Below are 21,866 nucleotides of genomic sequence, written 5' to 3'. Positions count from 1 at the left end.
CAATTTGGGAATTGCGGTTCTTCTTGACTTTAATTTGGGAAAGAGCTCTTGATTGTGTGGCATAAGCTTGTTTGGTAGTAGTATTCACATTTTTTTTTTAGAAATAGATTAAGGCCCTGCTGTTCGTTTAAGTTGTTTTGCTGAAATCTGCTCTGTTATGTTCGGTTGAAATTTATTCTATTTTGCTGAAGACGACAACAACTTTTTGTAATTTGCTATGTCGAAATATGCTCTGCTGAAAATTACAAATACGGAACAAGAAAATTGTGCATGGATATTACATCTAGGTGCATCAAGAGCTACACTTTGAACTCGTAGTATTTTTTGGTTAATTTGACATTGTTATTTCATTTTATAATCAACAAATGAGAATAATATATACTTAAATGAATCTACCTCTTTATATACACCATGGTTCATGTAATTTTTTTTTAATATTGCAATTATTATAATATTTCTATTTTAGTACGTAGAAAAGTGATGCAACTGTTTATTTTAGACCAAATACTAAGTATGAAAAAGTCATATTCTTTCTTTTCAATCCAAATCTTCTCTAAGACAAGGTGTAAATCAAAATTACCTATGTTAATGTACGTGGCAACATCAATTTCCGGGATGACATGGGATGAGTTTGTCATAGAGTAGCATATAATGTGACAGGTACGGAGTAGTAGTAGTTTAGTTTGGCAGGTGGAGGGTTGATTAAGAGATGAGATCATCCATTGTGTTTTCTTTAACTTTCTTTTTTGTTCCATTAAACTTAGGTTAAAATTGCTACAGTACATTTAAAAAAAAAAAAAAAAAAAAAAAAAACCTCGACTTCCTCTATATTTTGTCTAGTTGCAATGGTTTGACTTTTTACCATTCACACGCCATTTTGTCTCTCTAAAGCTTACATTTGCGGAAACCAAAAACATCATGAGATCCACAAAAGAATGTATAGTCCAGCTACTTCTTAGCATGCCATGACATGGGCACTACGATTTTACGTACCAAATACACCATAAAATGAAAGCTAATACAAGTAATATGCATTGATGTATTTCGAATGTTTAAATCAGCATTTATTTCTAAAACTCATGTCCTTTTGTACATTCGTGTTCACTAGCAACAAAATTACGCTCCTAAAATAGCAGGAAAGCACGCTCATTTCTGTTCTCGAGCATCAATATGACAAAATGACTTAGACCTATACAGTACAAGTGTACAACTACCATTAGAGGATTTATGGGATAGAAAGTCGAATTCCAAGAATAGCTCTGTTTCAATCAGGGACTTCAGGGGTTTTTACAAATATACAGTAGGATCTGATCAATTTCAAATGCCGCTCAATATGCTATGTATATCCCGTAGTATCTATTAACAACCTGCAGTATCTTCTGAAGAGGGCTTCCCAGATATTGCCCAAGAAACTTCATTCTTCATTCTTCCATACTCTCAGGTGTTAGAGCAGCCAAGATGAAATCGTCGAACCTTCATTCTTCCATCCAATCCAAGAGCGAGCACATCGAGTTCCTCTACATACCACAGTTCAGAAACGACGGCCTGCAATGATTTACAAGTAAAAGAAAATAGATATAAGCAGTTCAAAATTTGATGTAGTTAGATGAAAACAACGGGACTAATAATTTGTCTTTTGACACCACACATGTTCCTTCATGAAGCTAACAAGAGTTAGTTCTCTACAAATATTCACACTTCAAACCTAGAAAAGGACGATAGTATGCAGGGGATATGACTTCCTGTTCCATAACTAATTTGAAATAGCTTGGATACATTATTTAGTCTAATCTAATCTATTTCTATCCAAAATTTTGACCAAGCCCCTTTTTTCCACAGAAAAATGCTTAAATTGAATTTTAAAATTGAACTGTACAAAGCATAAACAATCCAGCACAAAAGTATTAGGTGATGCTAGATTGCTAGGTCATTTTGATAAATTTTGAAATTTATACGAAGGCCTTATAACTTCAGGTAAACTGAGTTCAAATTGCTTCCACATTAAATCTAATTCTTAGAACTTTGAAAACCCACCTCATTGAAAAATCAAATGTCCTGCCTGATGGGTATCGAAAGGTATTTCATAACTCATAAGGGACATTTTCCAGAAAAATGCATAGACACAGAATACCAATTTTTGTGGATAACACCTTACAAGACAATCCTAACAAAATTCAGATCTCTTACCTCGCTTTTTTTTTTTTTTTTTTTTGGTCATTATCATTTTGGATTGAAGTGAGTTCAAGCGAATTTTGCCTTCAGTTTTGAATTTTAACACTCAGACTTAACATAGCTACAGATCTAGAGAGACGCGGATATTCCTAACATATGATGTACAATCACTTTACCTGAAATCCACTAATTTGATTGTTGAGGTGAGCCACCAGCTTATGAAGCAATTGAATGTTGTCTGAAGTTTTACCTGCCTCCTGCACATGACATTTAAACAATACTCAGAAAAGGCAAGAAAAGGAATATTAAATGAAAAAATAAATGCACAAAAAGACCAATATGAATATGTAAAAACATATATGGGTGTTTATGAATTGAATTTTGAGCAGGAAAATTGAAGAGGAAGATGAACATGTGCAATTAAGAGAATATTCAAGGTTTGGAGAAGCTTGATTTTCTCCGAAATATAAACTGAAACTAAACGGAAATAAGGAAAACTCCACAATTTTCCGCATGATTTCTCTTCTCCTAATCTCCTCAACTGTAGACTAATTAATTCCCTCCTCTAGCTGATTTCCATCTTCTTTGCTCAAGCTAACTCTTAACACTTTGTTTGGATAGAAGTAAAAGAAGGGAAGAGAAAGGGAGGGGGGCAATTCTCTTGTTTGGGTAAAGGATAGGGAGAGGGAAGGGGAAGGAAAGGGAGGGATCCATTTTCCCTCTCTCTTTAATAAGCAATATCCCTCCAATATCCCCTCCCTTTCCCCCTCTTTCCCTCTCCTTCCTTTGCTATCCAAACAAAGCATAACTGAAGTATAATGACCATTACTAATGTCCCTGTCCCCTATACCTGATGCATTACAGGGTGGTTGTTTCCCTGTTTGCATCCTATGCAGATTTGGCTATATCAATCAATCAATCAAAGACTTGGCTAACCAAATAATTTTTAATAAGGATGATCTCCTCATCAAAGGACTAAATTCATATCACGACTTGCTTTTCTCAGGAAACTAAGGCCTGCATTTATAAGAACTGATTCTGTGTTTGGGTGTTTTTTCTTGGATCTATGATAGGATTGCTTCTTAGATTTAAGAGCTTGAGAACCTTGACTTTATCACAAGAAAACTATGAAGGAAAAAAGAAAAATTATGTAACTCCAGAAGTTAGTTAGTTAGACAGTATAGGCATCCCTCTTGTGTGTCAAACTCAGATAATTAACGCCACTAGTAAGCTCAAAATACCATGATTTTCACAGAATCGCATGGAGCTCAATTTAACAAAATCAGGGACTACATAGTAGTATTGTAATCTGGCCACTATATATGTCACATCAAAATTTGGGTTAAGTGTAAGGAAATACATATAGGTTCTGCAAATGGAGAAGGTTGATTAAGCTAAAAAAGGATTCCTAACCCATGTCGTCGGGCTCCTCGCTATTTTAGAAAGTGGCACTTGTTACAAAATGATCTAAATTAGAAATATAGAATCAAAAACACCCTTTTACAGGTGGAGATACTTTAATATTTGCTCATACATCTTCCTTAGCAAGTTAGAAGGTACAAAGTATCACTTATCACGTGGAATAATATCTCTATTATATAAGCCAACTCTTGAGGTGTTTGGTGTCCACCTAATATAACTAACTTTTATACATATGTAATCTTCAATATATTCAATGCTAAAATAATATGAGTTATCGTATATGTTTTTCGAAATGTGAAGTAAGCATCGTTTACATTTAGATCTAGTTTAATCAATCTAATCCCACCACCAAAAACAAAAAATAAATTTGTTAAGTAATTTTCCTTCAGCATTTCCCACACAAGTCACTCATTCAAAAAAGTGTCTGCATGCTATGTTGGAAACCTAGAGGATCCACTGTAACCCACATTTTGCTTTTACAATTTAGAAGCAATTGGAACACAAAACTACAGGCTACTAATGTACTAGAAGCAGAATATATAATTTTCCCTTTATTGGCTACCCACTGATAAACCGAGTTCAAAAAGTTGACTCAAGTAACTTGGAATACAACAGTTACTCTCCTTGTGGGTGGATGCACAGCAGAGACCAAATAAGGATCTGAATTTCTGAAATTGGTGGAAAGTATAAAAGGAAAAGAAGGGGTGATCTCAACATGTACACACATTAAACACAGCAGTTCAAGAGATTCACATTTCCATTCTACCCACCCCTTCATTCCTTTCACCTCAGCCTTGAAAAGTACCAGCTTCAGCAACAAACTCCAAACTCAGGCTAAACAGGATGGAAGAAGTATATTCTCGCAGAAAGTAAAGCAAATTAAAATGGAAAAAAAAAAATCGCCATAATAAGAGAGTGAGCATGAAACACTTGATACTAAGTTACTAACCTTATCTAGAATTCTTGGAGGACCCAATAGCCTTGCAAATGAAGTATGAAGTATAGCATCATCATACTGCAGCAAGTTAGACAAGATGCATGCTTAGTTGATGAATTGTGAAGCAACCACTTGGACTTCCATCATATAAATGACAAAAATGAACAAGATGATGGAAAATGACCCGAATAACCACATCAAGCCATAATTGGATAACTATTGAAGGTAACCATATAAGAGAGGTAGAGTTATTGGTAGAGCCATAGAGTTCATTGCATATTCATATTATCATGCATCTGTGTGGGGCATTCACAGGAGACGATCACATGAATACATGATGCTATTATTCCTCACTATCAGCTTTTTTTTTTTTTTTTTTTTTTTTCCCTTCTCAGTTACCATACCATGAACTGATGGACACCATAAAATGTACTTTAAAATTGCAAAAATATTGGCCTGTGTGGATTTTCATCATTAAATGAAAAACTGCATGAACCAAAAGCCTATCTGTGGGGGCTTAGAGACATCTTCGTATATCCAAGGCCAAAAAGAAGACAAGAAATTTGAAAATATTATCATAGTTGTATTGCCTGTATATGTAATGTTTTGGAATTCTCTTACAAGCTGCTTTTCCGGTGCATGTGGAAGGGCTGTCCTCAGCTTAGCGCGTACAGTAGTGGGATCAGTACCAGAAGTCACCTATACAAAAAAGAGTTATTGATGTTAAGAATAAGATTTATCAAAAGCCTCATACAGACAACATACATCGGAGGCTGGTATCCACAATGTCAGGGATCTATCATCTTTTCTCTTAAAATTGTTTTTAGTTTGCTAGAATCACTAGGCTTAGTAGTAAGACTAGAACTAGAAACAGGCAAAGCGCAAAGGGATTCAAGGTCTTAAATTATTTATATGGTCACAATTATAATCAGAGTTTTCTAAGACAATTAAGCAATTCCAACATCTTCTGAACTGTCAAATTGCTTATTAGTCATTTCCCAAAAAAAATCTTATATATTTAATTTCCAGCAACAATCTCGGAAATTGCAGCCTATGCACAGAATTCAGCTGAAAAACAGAAAATAATAGCAATAACAGATTTTGGATTACAAAACATTAAGAGATGCACTAATCGCATGACACTTATTCTAGGTTTAAGATTTTGGTACTGAATTTCTATGGCCAGCAGACTATTGCTGTTGGATGGTAAAAGAACTATGAAAGCATTTACTCGAGCAAAAACAACCACTACTCATCACAAAAGTCAATTTCATGAAATTGTTTCCCATTCATGGACAAAAAGTTTCTCAAGTTCTTAGCAAGCTTTATGGTCTACATCGTGTGTGGTTGAAAATAAAATGAAACACTTCCAACCATTCTAGATTTAGAAACTTCTGCTAGTTCCGCATTAAAGTTCCATATATTGAGAATAAAGGTGGTTCAACAAAAACTTCATGAAACAAGCACCATAAAGGGAAGCACAACTTTCAAATATTATCCATGTATTTCCAGAAAGTCGGAAGAGTTATTAATGGCACCTGCCAGCACCCGAGAAGAACACCATTTGAAGTCAAAACCACCCGATCTAGAACGATTTTCAATGGGCAAAGCGATTCAGCAACATTTTTAACTGCATTTGCTTCAGCTTCAACCTAATGTATAGATACAATGTTACTTGACAAGTAAAGCCACAAGTTACAAATAACTGCAGACAATAAACAGAATTTAAAAAATGATTAAAAAAAAAGCCTTACTTCATCATGAGTAGCAGGGACAGGTTGAATATGATGCGACGCGTGGAACATGCTAAAGTGGTACAAGCTTGAATTCTGAAACCAGATTGCTATTCAAAGCATAAATGAGGAACACGGAACAATAAATAGAATCAAACAAGAAAGTGTCAGACTGTCAGGTGTACTCCACATAACGTATACATTGTAAGACAAAAAAGCAAAAGGTTGAATGTTCAAGCCTGTATGAACCAAAGTTACCAAACAATATGCACATTAACAAATACATCAGAAATGGGCAATAGATGTTTACAGAATAAAAGCTGCCTATGTTCTACTCAATAATTGAACTACTCATTGCCCAGGAGATGTGATTTGTTCAAACTGCATTATTGATAACTTAAAGTTCAAAAAAACAGATGTCAAATACAGCAAAAGACAGAATTGTTACCTTTGTCAAAGTAAGGTGAAAACACCAGTTTTACAGCATTTCTGCAAAAGGTAAAGCCGGAATAAATAATATGGACATCACAGTTTGAAAAGAGAAAGAAAACATTGCACAGTGAAATTAACTTACGATATGGGAATTGAATATTCAGTACTCAAATACAAAACGTTTGCTCGTACAGGGGGATTAGCTGCCTGCAAACAGCATCAAGTCAATGGTATGCATGCCAAGAAAGGAAGAGCTCAGAGATCCTTTCCTATTAATAAGAACGGTACAACATCCTAAATATTTCACCTTGGGATTAGGTATTACAGCACCATCTTTTACACTAAACAAATCAGAAATTGACAATGACTGGGAAGTTTCTCCATCTTTAAGGAAAGCTGGCCCATTTTCATCCAAATTCCTTGCCATTTTCTCATATAATCTCGCTCTCTTCTCCATGTTTGAGATTGGAACACCTATAAACAAGAATCAGTGTTAGTACCTGCTGGGAAAGATCACAAATAATCTTGCAGCTGAAATAATATTTACTTTCTCTTTGTGTATAAACAAAATAGGTAACAATTATATCTCTATAACATGATAAATTAACTCACAAAGTGTTTATAAACTATAAACTAATATTCGATGGTATACTCTCAAATTTAAATTATATTTCTATTTATCAAAAATAATGTAATACAAATTCTATCTCAATTTTTTACAATTAACAAATAATCTGATTACATATATATAATCAGCCTATATCTAAATAACTAATGATGCAAATTATCGTTATATAATTTGCCATTGATTATTTCTTATTTTGCTACTACTCTCCTTCTTTTTCTCTCCTTTTATTCCTCTCATTCTTTTTCTCTTCTTTCTTGTAAATTCTCCTTTATTTATTTTTAGCAAACTCTAATAATAAGGAGGAATATTATCCAACAAATCTCCCCCTTCCAACTTATTAGGAGATTATTGATAAACCCGCTTCATCTCGACAAACATCAAGCTTTTGCATGGTCAATGTTTTTGTCATCATATCTGAACCATTGTGGTCGGTATGGATCTTTTCCAAATGCAACAGCTTGGCTTCAAAGACTTCTCGTATTCAATGATACCTTACGCCTATATGTTTGGAACGGGCATGGAAGGTAGGATTTTTCGCCAGATGAATAGCTCTTTGGCTATCACAGTAAAGTGTATACTTATTTTGTTTAATCCCTAACTCTTGTAAGAAATTCTTCATCCATAATAGCTCTTTACAAGCTTATGTCACAGCAATATACTCAGCTTCCGTTGTTGATAATGCAACACGTTTTTGTAACCTTGACTGCCATGATATAGCTCCCTTCCAAAAGTCATCATATAGCCTGATACTGACTTTCGCGAATCAACATCATTTGCCATATCTGCATCTGTATAACCTTTTAACTAAGATCTCCTTGACCAAAACATAAGCACATTTTTTATGTGCCCCGTAGATACCTTAGAATCCATTTTACACCTTCCCAGTGTTCTTTCCCTTGATTCGAGAGGAAACTACTGACAACATCTATCGAATAGGCAATGTCTGGTCTCGTACAGACCATAGCATACATCAAACTACCAACCGCAGACAGATAAGGAACTTTATTCATCTCCTCTTTCTTTCTCACTTGTAGGACATTGTCGAGAACTCAACTTATAATGACTTGTAAGTGGTGGTTTAGCCTTATGCATGTTAAAGCTCTCAAGTAACTTCTCAATATATCTTTCCTATGACAGCCATAACTTCTTATTTTTCTTGTCACGTGAGATTTTTATGCCTAGTATCTGTTTTGCTGGTCCTAAGTCTTTCATGGCAAAGAACTTATTCTTCGCCTTTTTCAAGTTAGTGATTTTAGTGGTATCGCGGTCAATAATAAACATATCATCAACATAAAGGAGTAAAATAATAAAATTTCCCTCTGCAAATCTTTTGATGAACACACAATGATCTGATGTCGTCTTGTGATACTTATGATCCTTCATAAAGGATTCAAATTTTCGATACCATTAACGCAGAGCTTGTTTTAAACCATACAAGCTCTTATTCAAACGACATACCATGTGCTCTTTTCCTTCGACCTAAATCCCTCAGGTTGTTCCATGTATATTTCTTCTTCCAAGTCACCATGTAAAAAAGCTGTTTTTACATCTAGTTGTTCAATTTCTAAATCCATGCATGCTGCCATGCGGAGAACAACTCTTATTGACGACATTTTCACCACCGGTGAGAATATTTCTTCAAAGTCAATACCTTTCTTCTGACTGAACCCCTTCGCAACCAGCCTTGCTTTGTATCTTGGTTGCATATTATTTTCTTCGGTCTTCAATCTGAACACCCACTTATTCTTGAGTGGTCGTCAACCTTTTGGTAGCTGTACCAAATCAAATGTATGATTCTCATGCAAGGATTTTATCTCGTCTTGCATGGCTTTAATCCACTCTTTTTGGTGAATATCTCTTAGAGCCTCTTCATAAGACTCTGGCTCTCCACCTTCAGTAAGCAACTGAAAGTCACCACTAGCAAATTTTGCTGGAAGTCGTCTATCTCTATTAGACCTTCTTAACTCTAATGGTGATGTCGGTTGACTTTCTTGTTGTGTCATTTGTTCCACATTTTCATTATTATCATCCTCGTCATCATCGTCGATGTTGTGAGGATGATCTTCTTGGTTTACATCTCCCCCGTGATTATCAACTACACTCGAGGAAGGAACTGGATTCATAATTATAGGCAATTCGTCATGGGATGTTGTAGACTTTCCCAATTTTTGTATGTCTTTAATGGTTTGATCTTCGAAGAAGGCGACATCTCTACTTCCGACAATTCAGAAGGACTCCATAACCTATAACCAAACTCATCTTCAAGATAGCCAAGAAAAATACATTGTTTTGTCTTGCTATCAAGTTTTGATCTCTCATCCCTCGGGATATGAACAAAGGCTCTACATCCAAACACCTTCAAACTTTCATAATTTACTTTTCTCCCTGACCATATCATTTGTGGAACTTCACCATCAAGTGGAACCGAAGGAGAAAGATTGATCAAATGAACTGCATTTTTAACTGCCTCCCCCTAAAATGATTTGGGTAACCTTGCGTGAGATAACATGGAACAAACTTTTTCAATGATCGTACGATTCATTCTTTCTGCAATGCCATTTTGTTGAGGCGTTTTTGGGACAGTTTTCTCAAGCTTTATCCCATACCTCTTGCAGTATTCTTCAAATGGACCTCTATACTCACCACCATTATCAGATCGTACACATTTTAATTTCATGCTCATTTCTCTCTCTACTTTTGCATGAAACTCCTTGAATGCATTAAGGACTTGGTCTTTACTTTTCAAAAGATAGACCCATACTTTCCTGGAATGATCATCAGTAAATGTGACAAAATAAGATGCCCCACCAAGAGATTTTTTTGTCATAGAACATCCATCTGTGTGAATCAAATCTAGAATACGTGGTCTTCTAGATGGTGGTAGGGGTGAAAGTTCAGTTTTCGGTTTGGTTTTTGGCCCAAACCGAAACCGAACCACCATATTTTGGTTTCTTGATTTTGCAAACCACACCACACCACTTTAGCTTTGAAACCGAACCGAACCAAACCACCTAAATTTCGGTTTTCTAAAAAAAACCAAACCGCACCAAATTTTCCTATCAAGCATCATGAACATCAAATTTTGCAAAAAAACCGAACCAAACTAAACCAATTAAAACCGAACCAAACAAAACCAAACCAATCCAGGGTATTAATTATTACCATCCTACCTTATCACCACCAATACCCACCCACCACCCTGACCACCTAAAACCCACCCACCACCCACCCTAACCTACCAAAAACCACCGAAACTCACCACCCATCCCCCAAAACCACCCGAAACCCACCCGCCATCCACCCTAACCCATCAAAAACCACCCGAAACCCACTCATCATGCATCAACCCGAATCCATCAAAAACCACCCCTCCACCCACCAAAAACTGAAGAAACCCAACACCCACCCACCATCCATCCTGACCACCCGAAACCCACCCAAAACTACCTACCACCACCACAATTCAATCACACACCACCATAAAAATAAAGTAGAAATTTAAAAAAAACTCAAACCAAATTAAAAGAAAGAAAAAGAGGACATACCTCACATTCCACCGAAAAACCTCGAATTTAGGTTTTAAAGGTCAAATTCGACCATGAAAACACTAGATCTAGTGTTTTCATGGTCGAATTTGACATGAAAACCTTTAGAATGTGAACCCTGGTGCCCTGGTGGTCGTCCTTGCCTCCTTGGTCGTACTGTCGAAGACGAGAGGAGAGTGAAAGTGGAGAAGAGATCGAAGAGGAGAGAGAAAGGACGGAGTAGAGAACTAGAGATTGGAGAAGATCAGAAGAGGAAAGGAGAGTGAGAACAGAGAGGGAGAAAGCTCAGAAATGGCGGAAAGAGAAGAGGATTAGAGGAGAGAGAAAGGGCGGAAGGAGAAGAGGAGAGAGTGAGAGGCTAAGAAGAGTGATTAGGGTTTTTTTTTTGCCTTATATAGTATGGGCCAAAATGCGGTTCGGTTTCGGTTTTTCGGTTTTTCATTTACCGAAATCGAAACCGAACCATATAATTTCGGTTTTTTGATTTTACAAACCAAAACCGAACCACTTAAGAAAAAAACCGAACCATATTCCTAATTCGGTTCGGTTTTCGATTCGGTTCGATTTTAAACCAAATTTGTTTCACCCCTAGATGGTGGATTTCTTCGAAATGAAACTCTGTGTTGTTTTCCATCTAAACAATCAACACAAGATTTCAAATGAACATCCTTCGACGGAAGAAGTTTCTTTCGAGTGAGGATTTGCAATCCCTTCTCACTCATATGCCCGAGCCGCTTATGCCATAACTCGGTAGAACATTCTTCGGCTACATTCAATTGTGTGTTGAGCTTCCCATTTGTGACATAAAGGATTTGTTGCTTTTTTCCATGAGCAATGATTATCGAGCCTCTCCACAACTTCCACATTCCATTAGAAAAGTGATTCGCATACCCTTCATCGTCAAGTTTGCTAGCTGAGATCAAATACAGCCTTATATCTGGAACATGTCTAACATCATGTAAAGTTAGCTTACACCCTGCATTGGTTTCCAAGCAAACATCTCCAATACCAATTACTTTGGAGGATCCATTATTTCCCATCCTTACAAAGCCAAGATCGCCGCTAGTGTACGATGTGAAGTAATCTTTGTTTGCAATTAGATGATATGAAGCACCTATATCAATCACCCATCAACCAGCTACAATCTTCATTTGTAAGGTTATAACATGAGTCATCACATGCAAAATAAACTTCGTCACCAACTGCTGTAGCCGTGACATTTTTTTTGTCTTCATTATCATTACTCTTGTCATTCTTTGATCGCATGTCCCTCTTCCATATTCGACATTCACTTTGCTTATGTCCTGCCTTGTGACAATAAAAGCAAGTGAACCTCTTCTTAAATTTCGATTTGCCTCTCGATTTATCTTAACTTTGGGAGCCTCTAAACATCGATCTCCTTCGACTATCAACAATGTGTGCTTTCAGTTTGATTATTTGTAGAGGCAAATTCTTTCCTTCTAGCTTCTTCATTTAACAAGCTATGTTTCACCATGTCAAGGGTGAGTTTACCATTCGGAGCCAAATTGCTCAACGAGATAGCAAGAGAATCGGGTAATGAGCTAAGGAGTAATAAGGCTTGGACTTCATCTTCAATTGTCATGCTAACATTTGTTAGCTAATTAACAATGCCTTGAAACTCATTCATGTGTTTTGCCATATTTTTACCTTTTTTGTATAGAAGACGAACCAACCTTCTTACGAATGTAGCTTTATTTAAAGTCGTCTTCCTCTCATACGTTGACTCAAGCTTTGGAAAAAGCTTGTAGGCATTAGTATCATTAGCAACACGTTGAAAAATACTTTGATCAATATGTTGTCGTATCAGCCCGACTGCCTTTCGATTCTCCAATTTCCATACATCTTCGGTTTTACTTTCCGGTTTATTTTCTTCCTGGATGGGTTTATACATATCCTTACAATAAAGGATATCCTCCATTCGAGACTTCCACATGAAATAGTTGGACGACGTCAATTTAATCATTCCCGATAAGTTTACCATCGAATCTTCCATTTTGTTTTATACAACGTGTATATATATAACCGGCTCTGATACCAGATTGTTGGAAAAGATCACAAATAATCTTGCAGCGGAAATAATATTTGCTTTCCCTTTGTGTATAAACAAAATAGGTAACAATTATATTTCTATAACATAATAGATTAACTCACAAAGTGTTTATAAACTATAAACTAATATTCGATGGCATACTTTTAAATTTAAATTGTATTTCTATTTATCAAAAATAATGTGATATAAATTCTATCTCAATTTTTTACAATTAACAAATAATCTGATTACATATTTATAATCAGCCTATATCTCAATAACTAATGATGCAAATTATCGTTATATAATTTGCCATTGATTATTTCTTATTTTGCTACTACTCTCCTTTTATTCCTCTCATTCTTTTTCTTCTTTCTTGTAAATTCTCCTTTATTTATTTTTAGCAAACTCTAATAATAAGGAGGAATATTATCCAACAGTATCACTCTCAAAATAAGCATACATAGCAAATGTCCCATCCATGATTAGACTCCTTCACTCCTAAAATCCCCATGACCCTATAAAAGCATCACATCTAGAAAAATCTGTTGACTTTGGACTTTGGATTTTCATCCCTGATACCAAAACAAATGTTTAGGAGCTTTATGTAGGTTGGTTATAATATTATGTATAAGGGTATTGTTGGAGAATTAAATATTGTGAGAAAATGATAGTGGATAAAAAGCTTATTCAAAACTAAAGGATATTAAGGGAAACAATGATAAAGAACGTAATAGGGATCATGAGGAGAGAGAAAAAATTAATCATATAGGGACCAAGAGAGGAGAGATATATAATTAAAAATATTAGTAGAAATTTTCCAATTTTTGAAAGTGTCACTTACAAAAAAACGGTTGCTTTAGAAAAGTGTGTCAATTTTTTTTTCACACAGAGGGATAATAAGAATAAGTTGATATTTTGAAAATATACGTTAAGTTTAAACCACCAATCAAATTATTGACAATTACTTTTACATATCCATAATAAAATGTGGTCAAGGTTAGTAGATAGATGAATAGTGCAAAAGGCTACAAAGTTGTATGTATTGATGAATGAAAAAGTAATTAAAATAGCTCTATAGTCCTTAAAAGTGTAAACCATTGGCATGCTCTTATGGTCATAATGTTTGTCTAAGAGAGAATTAGTTGTGTACACATAATTTGAAAATTAGAATGAGAAGTTGACCTGGTGAAGATAATGATGAGCACTCAAACTTTATGTTTGTACTTATGGCCTGTGCCATTGTGGATATGGGCACATCTTACAACCTTGTAACATGAATAACGTAATAAAATTGGGATTGAAACTCACACAATAAGGCGGCTAAAGCAGTTCACCCAACCCCCAAAGCTATACCAATCAAGTGTTGTGAAGAACATAGGAACAAAGTTGGGAAATTGGAGAGACAAGCTTGATTAATGTCACCACTATGACAGCTTCAGCTACTTCATGCTAGTAGGATAGCATTGATGCTCCACTTTAACTCCTTATTCAAATTAGTCCACTCCTAGTCTCATCACAGTTCCAATCGAGTACTTATCAATCCTTCTTGGAAGATCGACAAAGGAGAAAGGCTCCTTACTCTAAGGATTCAAAGGACTACTATTGTGGATAAAATTTTGGTAGTTTTGGGGTGTATCTAGAAAGCATGTGTTTGATTCCTTATCATAGTTATTCTGCTACCTAGTTTATATCTAGTTTATGGTAATTAGGTTCTTATGTTCAGCTTAAGCTCCAGGTCATAAACACTATAATTGTAAACGCTCCCACGCATGAATATCTACTCAGTCTGTATTCCTGGAATATATCAAGTACCAAACATGCATCCTTAAAGAAGCACGGTGACACAGTGAATTGATGGGCAATTGGGGCATGAACACCAAAGTATAAGATGAAGGAAACTTTGGGCAAATTGGAAATTTGTGTAGTGGAGCCAAGCTGATAAGATTACTCTAGTATACTAAAAGATGGCGATAACACACGTGAAGAAAATAAATTAGGCATAATTCCCTTTGCCTTATTTCGGGAACTTATGTGGAAGATAAAAACAGAACAGGCCAGATCAGATGCTTTACCTTAAACTAAATCACCCAAGATTCAAATCAGACAAGAAATTTTAGATTAGACAAAATTTCAGACCGGACAAAACTAGACCATATTTTTAAAACTTTTTGACTAATACCTTATTGCAGCTAAGGAGAAGAGAACAAAGCCATCTCAGCAGATTTCAAATTTAGAAGTGGCAAATTAAGCAAATTGAGTCATTTCATTAGGCTTCTGGCTTCAAAAGGCACCGGCATGACATTCATTCTCGGATCCAAATTTTCCACCTCAAATGCAATATAAAACCTTACAAAATTTGGAATTAATTTAAAAGAAGTGTTAAATCACAAAGGTCACCCAAATGTTTTCTCTTCTATTAAGCATACCAAATGTAACTGATACATTACATTGTGTATCTCAAACATGATATAACCTTGTGATTGTGCATCTAACATAATTGCTAATTCTTGAGTCTTCCAAGTACCCAAAACTCTACACATGATTGTTAATTCAAACAAGAGCACCACCACACACCAATCCATCAGCCTTTATAGACTGCCCAGCTTCTTATCCCTACAAGATTCATGAAAACCCGAAAACCCAACTATCAAACCTACTTCACATGAGTGTAGTTTCATTGTACTCTTTAATCTCATTATAATTGTCTCAGAATCATCATTTCCAGGTAGTCCACCTGGATTTCTTTCCTAACAAATAACTAACAATCTTTTTCCAAATTACAACTCATTGGCATACATCTTTAATCTAGCAATTCAACAAGATTATATTCACGCCTCGCCGTCTCGGCAAAAGTTTGAGTTATATGCAACCTTAGCACCATGATTACATAAATGCAATTCATAATTGCATCCCCTATTATCAAATTTCACATAACAATCTCACAAAATTTCTAAACATAACCACTCAGTATCATCAATTGCAATACCACCAAAAGAAGTGTGAAACCCAGAAATCATAATCACAAAAAATTCACACCCATCTTCCCAATTCCACAAAAAGCTCCAATGATCGCAAAATCAAACTACCCCAAATCAAAAATATTGACACATAATCATATAATATACATAAAAATGAAACATAATGATAAAGATTATACCTGAAGAAGAAGAAGATAATGATGATGTAGAAGTATGAAGTGAGGGATTCTTGAGAATCATCTTGAATGCACAAAAGAAGAGGAAAATACAGAGAACCCAGATCAAAATTACGCGTTTTGGGAGCATGCAACAATTATTAGACCTTGCCATTGCACAATTTAGGCGTTAGCCAAGATCATTGAACAGCATAAATTTCGGTTTTTCTTCTTCTTTGAATTTGTGGACATGGGTTGAGGGTTATTTAGCTATTCTGTTCTTACTTCTTAGTCTTCCTACAGTGGGTCTCTCACTCAATTGCTGGAGTTGTGAGAATGTTTGTTTTAACTTCCAAGTCGTCAAGTTTTTCTTTGTTGGTTCATAAATCTATTCGTGACGTGCCCGTCGAGTAAATTTGGGGTCAAATTCGAGTATGACATTGACTCGAACTTTCAGGCGTTGACTTCTTATTTTTCCTATTTACACCCAATTGTTTTTATACCACATGAAGCATATGCGATGCACGGTTTGTTTTTATTTTTCAAATAAAATATTTTACTAAATATATATTTATCTATAAACTTTTTGATATTCGCTTGCTTACTACATGAATTATTTATTATAAAATGAATTATTAACTTTTTTTTTCCTTATACTTAGATAAAACTAGATGAAGCCCGTGCGATGCACGGTTTATTTGTAATTTTCAAATAATATTTTACTAAATATATTTTTGTCTAATAAATTTTGTGCTATTCGCTTGCTTACTACTTGAATTTTTTTTATTATAAAATCAATAATTAACTTTTTTTCTCATATATAGATAAAATCTGTAAAATAGATAACATTTTATTTTACAAAGTTTCGTATGTGGCTGGTCACACCGTGTGGTCGGGATTACTTGTTCAGGAGTTACTTGGTTGATCAAGGGTTACTTAATCGATAAGGGGTTATTCGGTCAATGTTTGGATGTGTCTCATCCGGTCACACGATATGACCAACCATACAAAAAACTCGCTGATTTTATTTTATAATTAATATAAAAATTTTGATCTAAAATAAATTGCAATTCTTTTTTTTTTTTCATTGGCTAAAATATAACATTTTCCTATGTGACGCTCTAAAATTAATCTTATGTGGCATAATCCTATTGTAGCGTCTCAAAATTATTAATCCAACGTGGCGCTTTTTTATTATAATCCTACGTAGCGCTTTAAAAAAAACTAATCTTACATGGCATAATCTGATTGCAGCGTTTTAAAAATATTAATCCTTAGTGGCACTCTAATAATTTTTAAAAAAATTAAAATCCTAGGTGGCGCTCTAAAAACTCAGGAAAAAACTCCCCTTTATATATATACTAGTATGTGCCCCGAGCGTTGCCCCGTATATACCCATTTTAAAGAGTGTACTTATTTGTGGGCATGTTTTGTATTATTATTATAATTATAATTATCATAATAATAACAATAATAAAATTTTTATTATTAGTATTTATATTTTTTTAAATGTTAGATACAAAAAGAGAGTAGAAATACTACCTTTCTTTTTTCAAGTTTGTTATTATTTTCTGTTTTTGTAAGTTGCACTATTTTCACTTGGTTTACTACAACCAATGTTTGTGAATTATACATAATACACACACACACACACTATATATATATATATATATATATATATATATATATATATATATATATATATATATATATATATATATATATATATAGGGGAGGGATCCGGTAAGAACCCCTAGATATATAAGAACCCTAGATATATAAGAATCCATCTCAACCGTAGGATCAAGTTGTTTTAGACGGTTAAGATTAAAACACGTGTCCAACTTTTTCAACCCCTTACCCACCTCCCAACCTTTTCTCTCTCCTCTAACTTTCTTTCCCTTCTTCCCGATTCTCTCATTTTCTCTCTCCTAAAACCCCCAAAAATCTGATAGAAGTTGCAATTTGAAGGATTTTCGCTTCAGGTATGTTTTTCTTTTCGATTTTGTTCAAATTTTCATGAAATTAGCATGATGTTCAAGTGAATTTGCAGTTTTAATTGGTGATTTTTGCAATTTTTAGGGTTCGGATTTAGGGTTCTATTTTTGCGATTTTTAGGAGTCGATTTTTGCGTATTATTTTGTGCGATTTTTGAGTTGGATTTTTCGTATGGAGTTTGATTATTTTGAGTTCGAGTTTAGCAAATTTAGGGTTCGAATCTTTGCGAATTATTTTGTTCGATTTTTGCGAATTATTTTGTTTGATTTTTGCGAATGATTTTTGTTCGATTTTTGTTCATTATTTCGATCAATTTTTGTTCATTATTTCGTTCGATTTTTGTTCATTATTTTGTTCGAATTTTGTGAATTATTTTTGTTTGATTTTTGTGAAATATTTATGTTCGAAAAATTTGATCTGTCAATTATTTTTTTTTTGTTCGAATTAGTTCGATTTTTGCAAATTAATGTCAATTTTTGAATTTTTTTTTGAGTATGTGTATTCGAACAATAGATCTGTTGCTGCTATGGCTATTACTACAGCCTCTTCTACTCTGCCTACTGCCCCTCCTATCTTCTTCAAGGTTAATTTATATATATTTTGTAGTTGAAGGCATTTGGTGAATTTTATGAAGAAATTGATAACAAGAGTGTCGTTTTGTCCACTTTCGAAACAAGAAACATTGAGATGAAATGGAAGAGCAATGCAAACAAACATGATTGTGGAGTATTTTTGTTGAAGCACATGGAAACCTATGAAGGACAATGTCAAAAACAATGAAATTCGGGGCTAGAGAAGGGTAATGTACGTGTCAAGACATATGATTGATTAGGTTCTAATTACATCTCCATATTCTGATTATGTTCTAAAGTAATTCTGATTATGTTCTAAGTTAAATGTCTATGTTCTAAAGTAAATCTGATTATGTTCTAAAGTAATTATGATTATGTTCTAAGTTTAATGTCTATGTTCTAAAGTTAATCTGATTATGTTCTAAATTACTTGATTATGTTCTAAAGTAATTCTGATTATGTTATGAGTTAGATGTCTATGGTCTAAAGTTAATCTGATTATGTTCTAAAGTAATTATGATTATGTTCTAAGTTTAATGTCTATGTTCTAAAGTTATTCTGATTATGTTCTAAGTTAAATGTCTATGTTCTAAAGTAAATCTGATTATGTTCTAAAGTAATTATGATTATGTTCTAAGTTTAATGTCTATGTTCTAAAGTTAATCTGATTATGTTCTAAATTACTTGATTATGTTCTAAAGTAATTCTGATTATGTTATGAGTTAGATGTCTATGGTCTAAAGTTAATCTGATTATGTTCTAAAGTAATTATGATTATGTTCTAAGTTTAATGTCTATGTTCTAAAGTTAATCTGATTATGTTCTAAATTACTTGATTATGTTCTAAAGCAATTCTGATTATGTTATAAGTTAGATGTCTATGTTCTAAAGTTAATCTGATTATGTTCTAAATTACTTGATAATGTTCTAAAGTAATTCTGATTATGTTCTAAGTTAGATAGATTATGTTCTAAAATAAATCTGATTATGTTCTAAAGTAATTATGATTATGTTCTAAGTTTAATGTCTATGTTCTAAAGTTAATCTGATTATGTTCTAAATTACTTGATTATGTTCTAAAGTAATTCTGATTATGTTGTAAGTTAGATGTCTATGTTCTAAAGTTAATCTGATTATGTTCTAAATTACATGGGAATGTTCTAAAGTATTTTTTATTATATTCTGAATTACATGTGTATTTTAATTTTAACGTGTTTGTATTTTTTTTGTTTGCAGTTTGAGCAAATGAAAAGGTTATGAGTGGAGTATTGTGGGAAGATTATAACATCAGAAGTAAATGAAGAACGGAAAAGAGTGATGAAGATGGCTAGAAAGTGGTCAAAGCTGAACAAAAATTGATATATGATTGTGTAAATCTTAAGTTTATATCTTTAGACATATATTTAAAACAATATATAGTACATTTTTTGTACAAATATGGAGATGACTATTTTGAACATGGGTATCATTTGGAATATTAATATCATTTGAAACATTAACCTGATTTGAAACATTATTTTTATAATGTTCTAAAGTATTTCTGATTTGGAATAAGCTTAAGTTTTTCTTTCGTACAATGAAGAAGGAAGAGGAAAGGAATGAGGTCACACTAAAGACACCAACTCCTCCAAAAACGACACAAAGATATTTCTACTCTAAGCTTCAATTAGTTGTCGCTCTCACCAAGTTTTTTTTTGATATATATATATAAATACATTATACTACCTCCGGTCTACTTTAGTTGCAACTATTTCCTTTTTGGGCTGGTCCACATTACTTGCAACTTTCCCATTTCTTTCCTTTTTTAGTAACTTTTTAGTGATAAAATTACCATTTTACCCTTACTTTTTTTTTAAACACCCTAATTACAAAACTGATGGGTTTCAAATCGGTGGGTTTCGGGGTTGGTGTTTTGGTTTTGGTGGTTCTGATGTGTTGGGTTGGTGGTTTCGGTGTCGGTGGGTTTGGGGGTCGTTGGGTTTCTGGGGTTAGTGGGTTTCTGGTGGTCGTGGCCGGTGGAATCGGTGGGTTGGGGGTAGTTGGGTTTCTGGGGTTGGTGGGTTTCTGGTGGTCGTGGCTGGTGGAATTGGTGGGTTGGGGGTCGTTGGGTTTCTGGGGTTGGTGGTTTGGTGGTCGTGGCTGGGTTGGTGGTGGTTGATTAATTGGGTTGAATTTGTTTTTTTTTTATTCCTTGATTAATACTTAATTTTATACCCTTATCTTTCATTAAACATGCTTAGGAAAATTTGCCTCGGCCTCCGCAAACCCTCCCAAAAATGCAATCAAAAAGTTAATTCGCCAAAAAAAAAATTGGGTTCACATTACTCGCAAAAAATTGTTCTTTTCTACTCATCCAACCCCATTCTCATGGTGAATTCTGTAATACTCCTAATTTTTGAAAATATTTTCTTAATTAGTAATTTCTTTAATTAATTGAAATAATTAAATATTTCTAAATTATGATCTTGGTCGGTCCGTACTTTTATTAATTAACGTTGTACGCCGTTTTTAATTTTATTTTCCGGATTTTATCTTAATAATAATTAACAACTTTAGCTTAATTATTATCTCATGAATTACAACAAATCTTAGTTTTGATATTATCTATATATTTTAACTTGATTTAATTATCAAATCTAATTATTTCTAAATTATGATCTTGGTCGGTCCCTAGACATGCTACGCGAGAGGTAAGATATAACTTTTGTCTGCTTCTATACTTTTTCCATTATTTTTTGCTACTTTAGTGCCCCTTAACTTGTTATATTTTACTGGATATAGGAAGATTTCTTCGAAGAACTCCATTAGATGCTTTCTGAGATGCCTGAGGTTACAAAGTTGCACCCTGTGCCTGATGCTTTTGTCCCGGTGATGAGATTTAAGTTCAATGGGGTGTCCATAGATCTTCTTTATGCAAAATTGTCGCATTTGAGTTTCTACATTGTATGTGATTGTTTTCCTCGGCTTCTATGGGAGGGTGTTGATTTATATTAAAAAACTATTAGCTCAAGTGGTAGAGCACTATGCAAATGCATAGTTGATATAGGTTCGAATCCTACATAGACAATATTTATAAATAACTATATAAGAAAAACTTTAGAAAATAGGTAGTAAAAGTTTAGAACATAAAAAAAAAAAAAAAAAAAAAAAAAAAACTTTAGAACATAAGTAGACTGAATTTAGAACATAGGCAAAAGAATTTTGAACATAGGAAAGAATATTTTAAACATAGGAAATAAAA

The 21,866-nt window shown here is 34.0% G+C and overlaps 1 protein-coding gene and 1 long non-coding RNA gene across 3 annotated transcripts; one reads left to right on the top strand and one right to left on the bottom strand.

The window, feature by feature from the left end:
* Positions 1–1,009: 1,009 nt before the first annotated feature.
* Positions 1,010–16,461, bottom strand: LOC110726480. Of its 2 annotated transcripts, none has more exons than XM_021905958.1 (10): positions 16,080–16,461; positions 7,004–7,170; positions 6,839–6,903; positions 6,713–6,753; positions 6,286–6,374; positions 6,070–6,183; positions 5,153–5,230; positions 4,544–4,609; positions 2,349–2,429; positions 1,010–1,545 (listed from the first exon to the last, which is right to left on the bottom strand). In XM_021905958.1, the coding sequence occupies exons 1-10, from the start codon at positions 16,228–16,230 to the stop codon at positions 1,438–1,440; spliced, it is 960 nt and encodes a 319-aa protein (XP_021761650.1). In that variant the 5' UTR covers positions 16,231–16,461; the 3' UTR covers positions 1,010–1,437. The 2 variants fall into 2 exon arrangements, with proteins under 2 accessions (XP_021761650.1, XP_021761651.1); XM_021905959.1 differs by lacking the exon at positions 16,080–16,461 and adding an exon at positions 15,102–15,296.
* A 1,971-nt stretch (positions 16,462–18,432) lies between these two features.
* LOC110726479 lies at positions 18,433–20,224 on the top strand. The gene is made up of 2 exons (XR_002512381.1): positions 18,433–18,857; positions 19,862–20,224. It is a non-coding gene; the product is annotated as an uncharacterized LOC110726479 (long non-coding RNA).
* Positions 20,225–21,866: the final 1,642 nt, after the last annotated feature.

Source organism: Chenopodium quinoa, unplaced genomic scaffold, assembly GCF_001683475.1.
Source record: "Chenopodium quinoa cultivar QQ74 unplaced genomic scaffold, ASM168347v1, whole genome shotgun sequence".
Classification (NCBI taxonomy): domain Eukaryota; kingdom Viridiplantae; phylum Streptophyta; class Magnoliopsida; order Caryophyllales; family Amaranthaceae; genus Chenopodium; species Chenopodium quinoa.
This window is presented reverse-complemented; position numbering and strand designations above follow the sequence as displayed.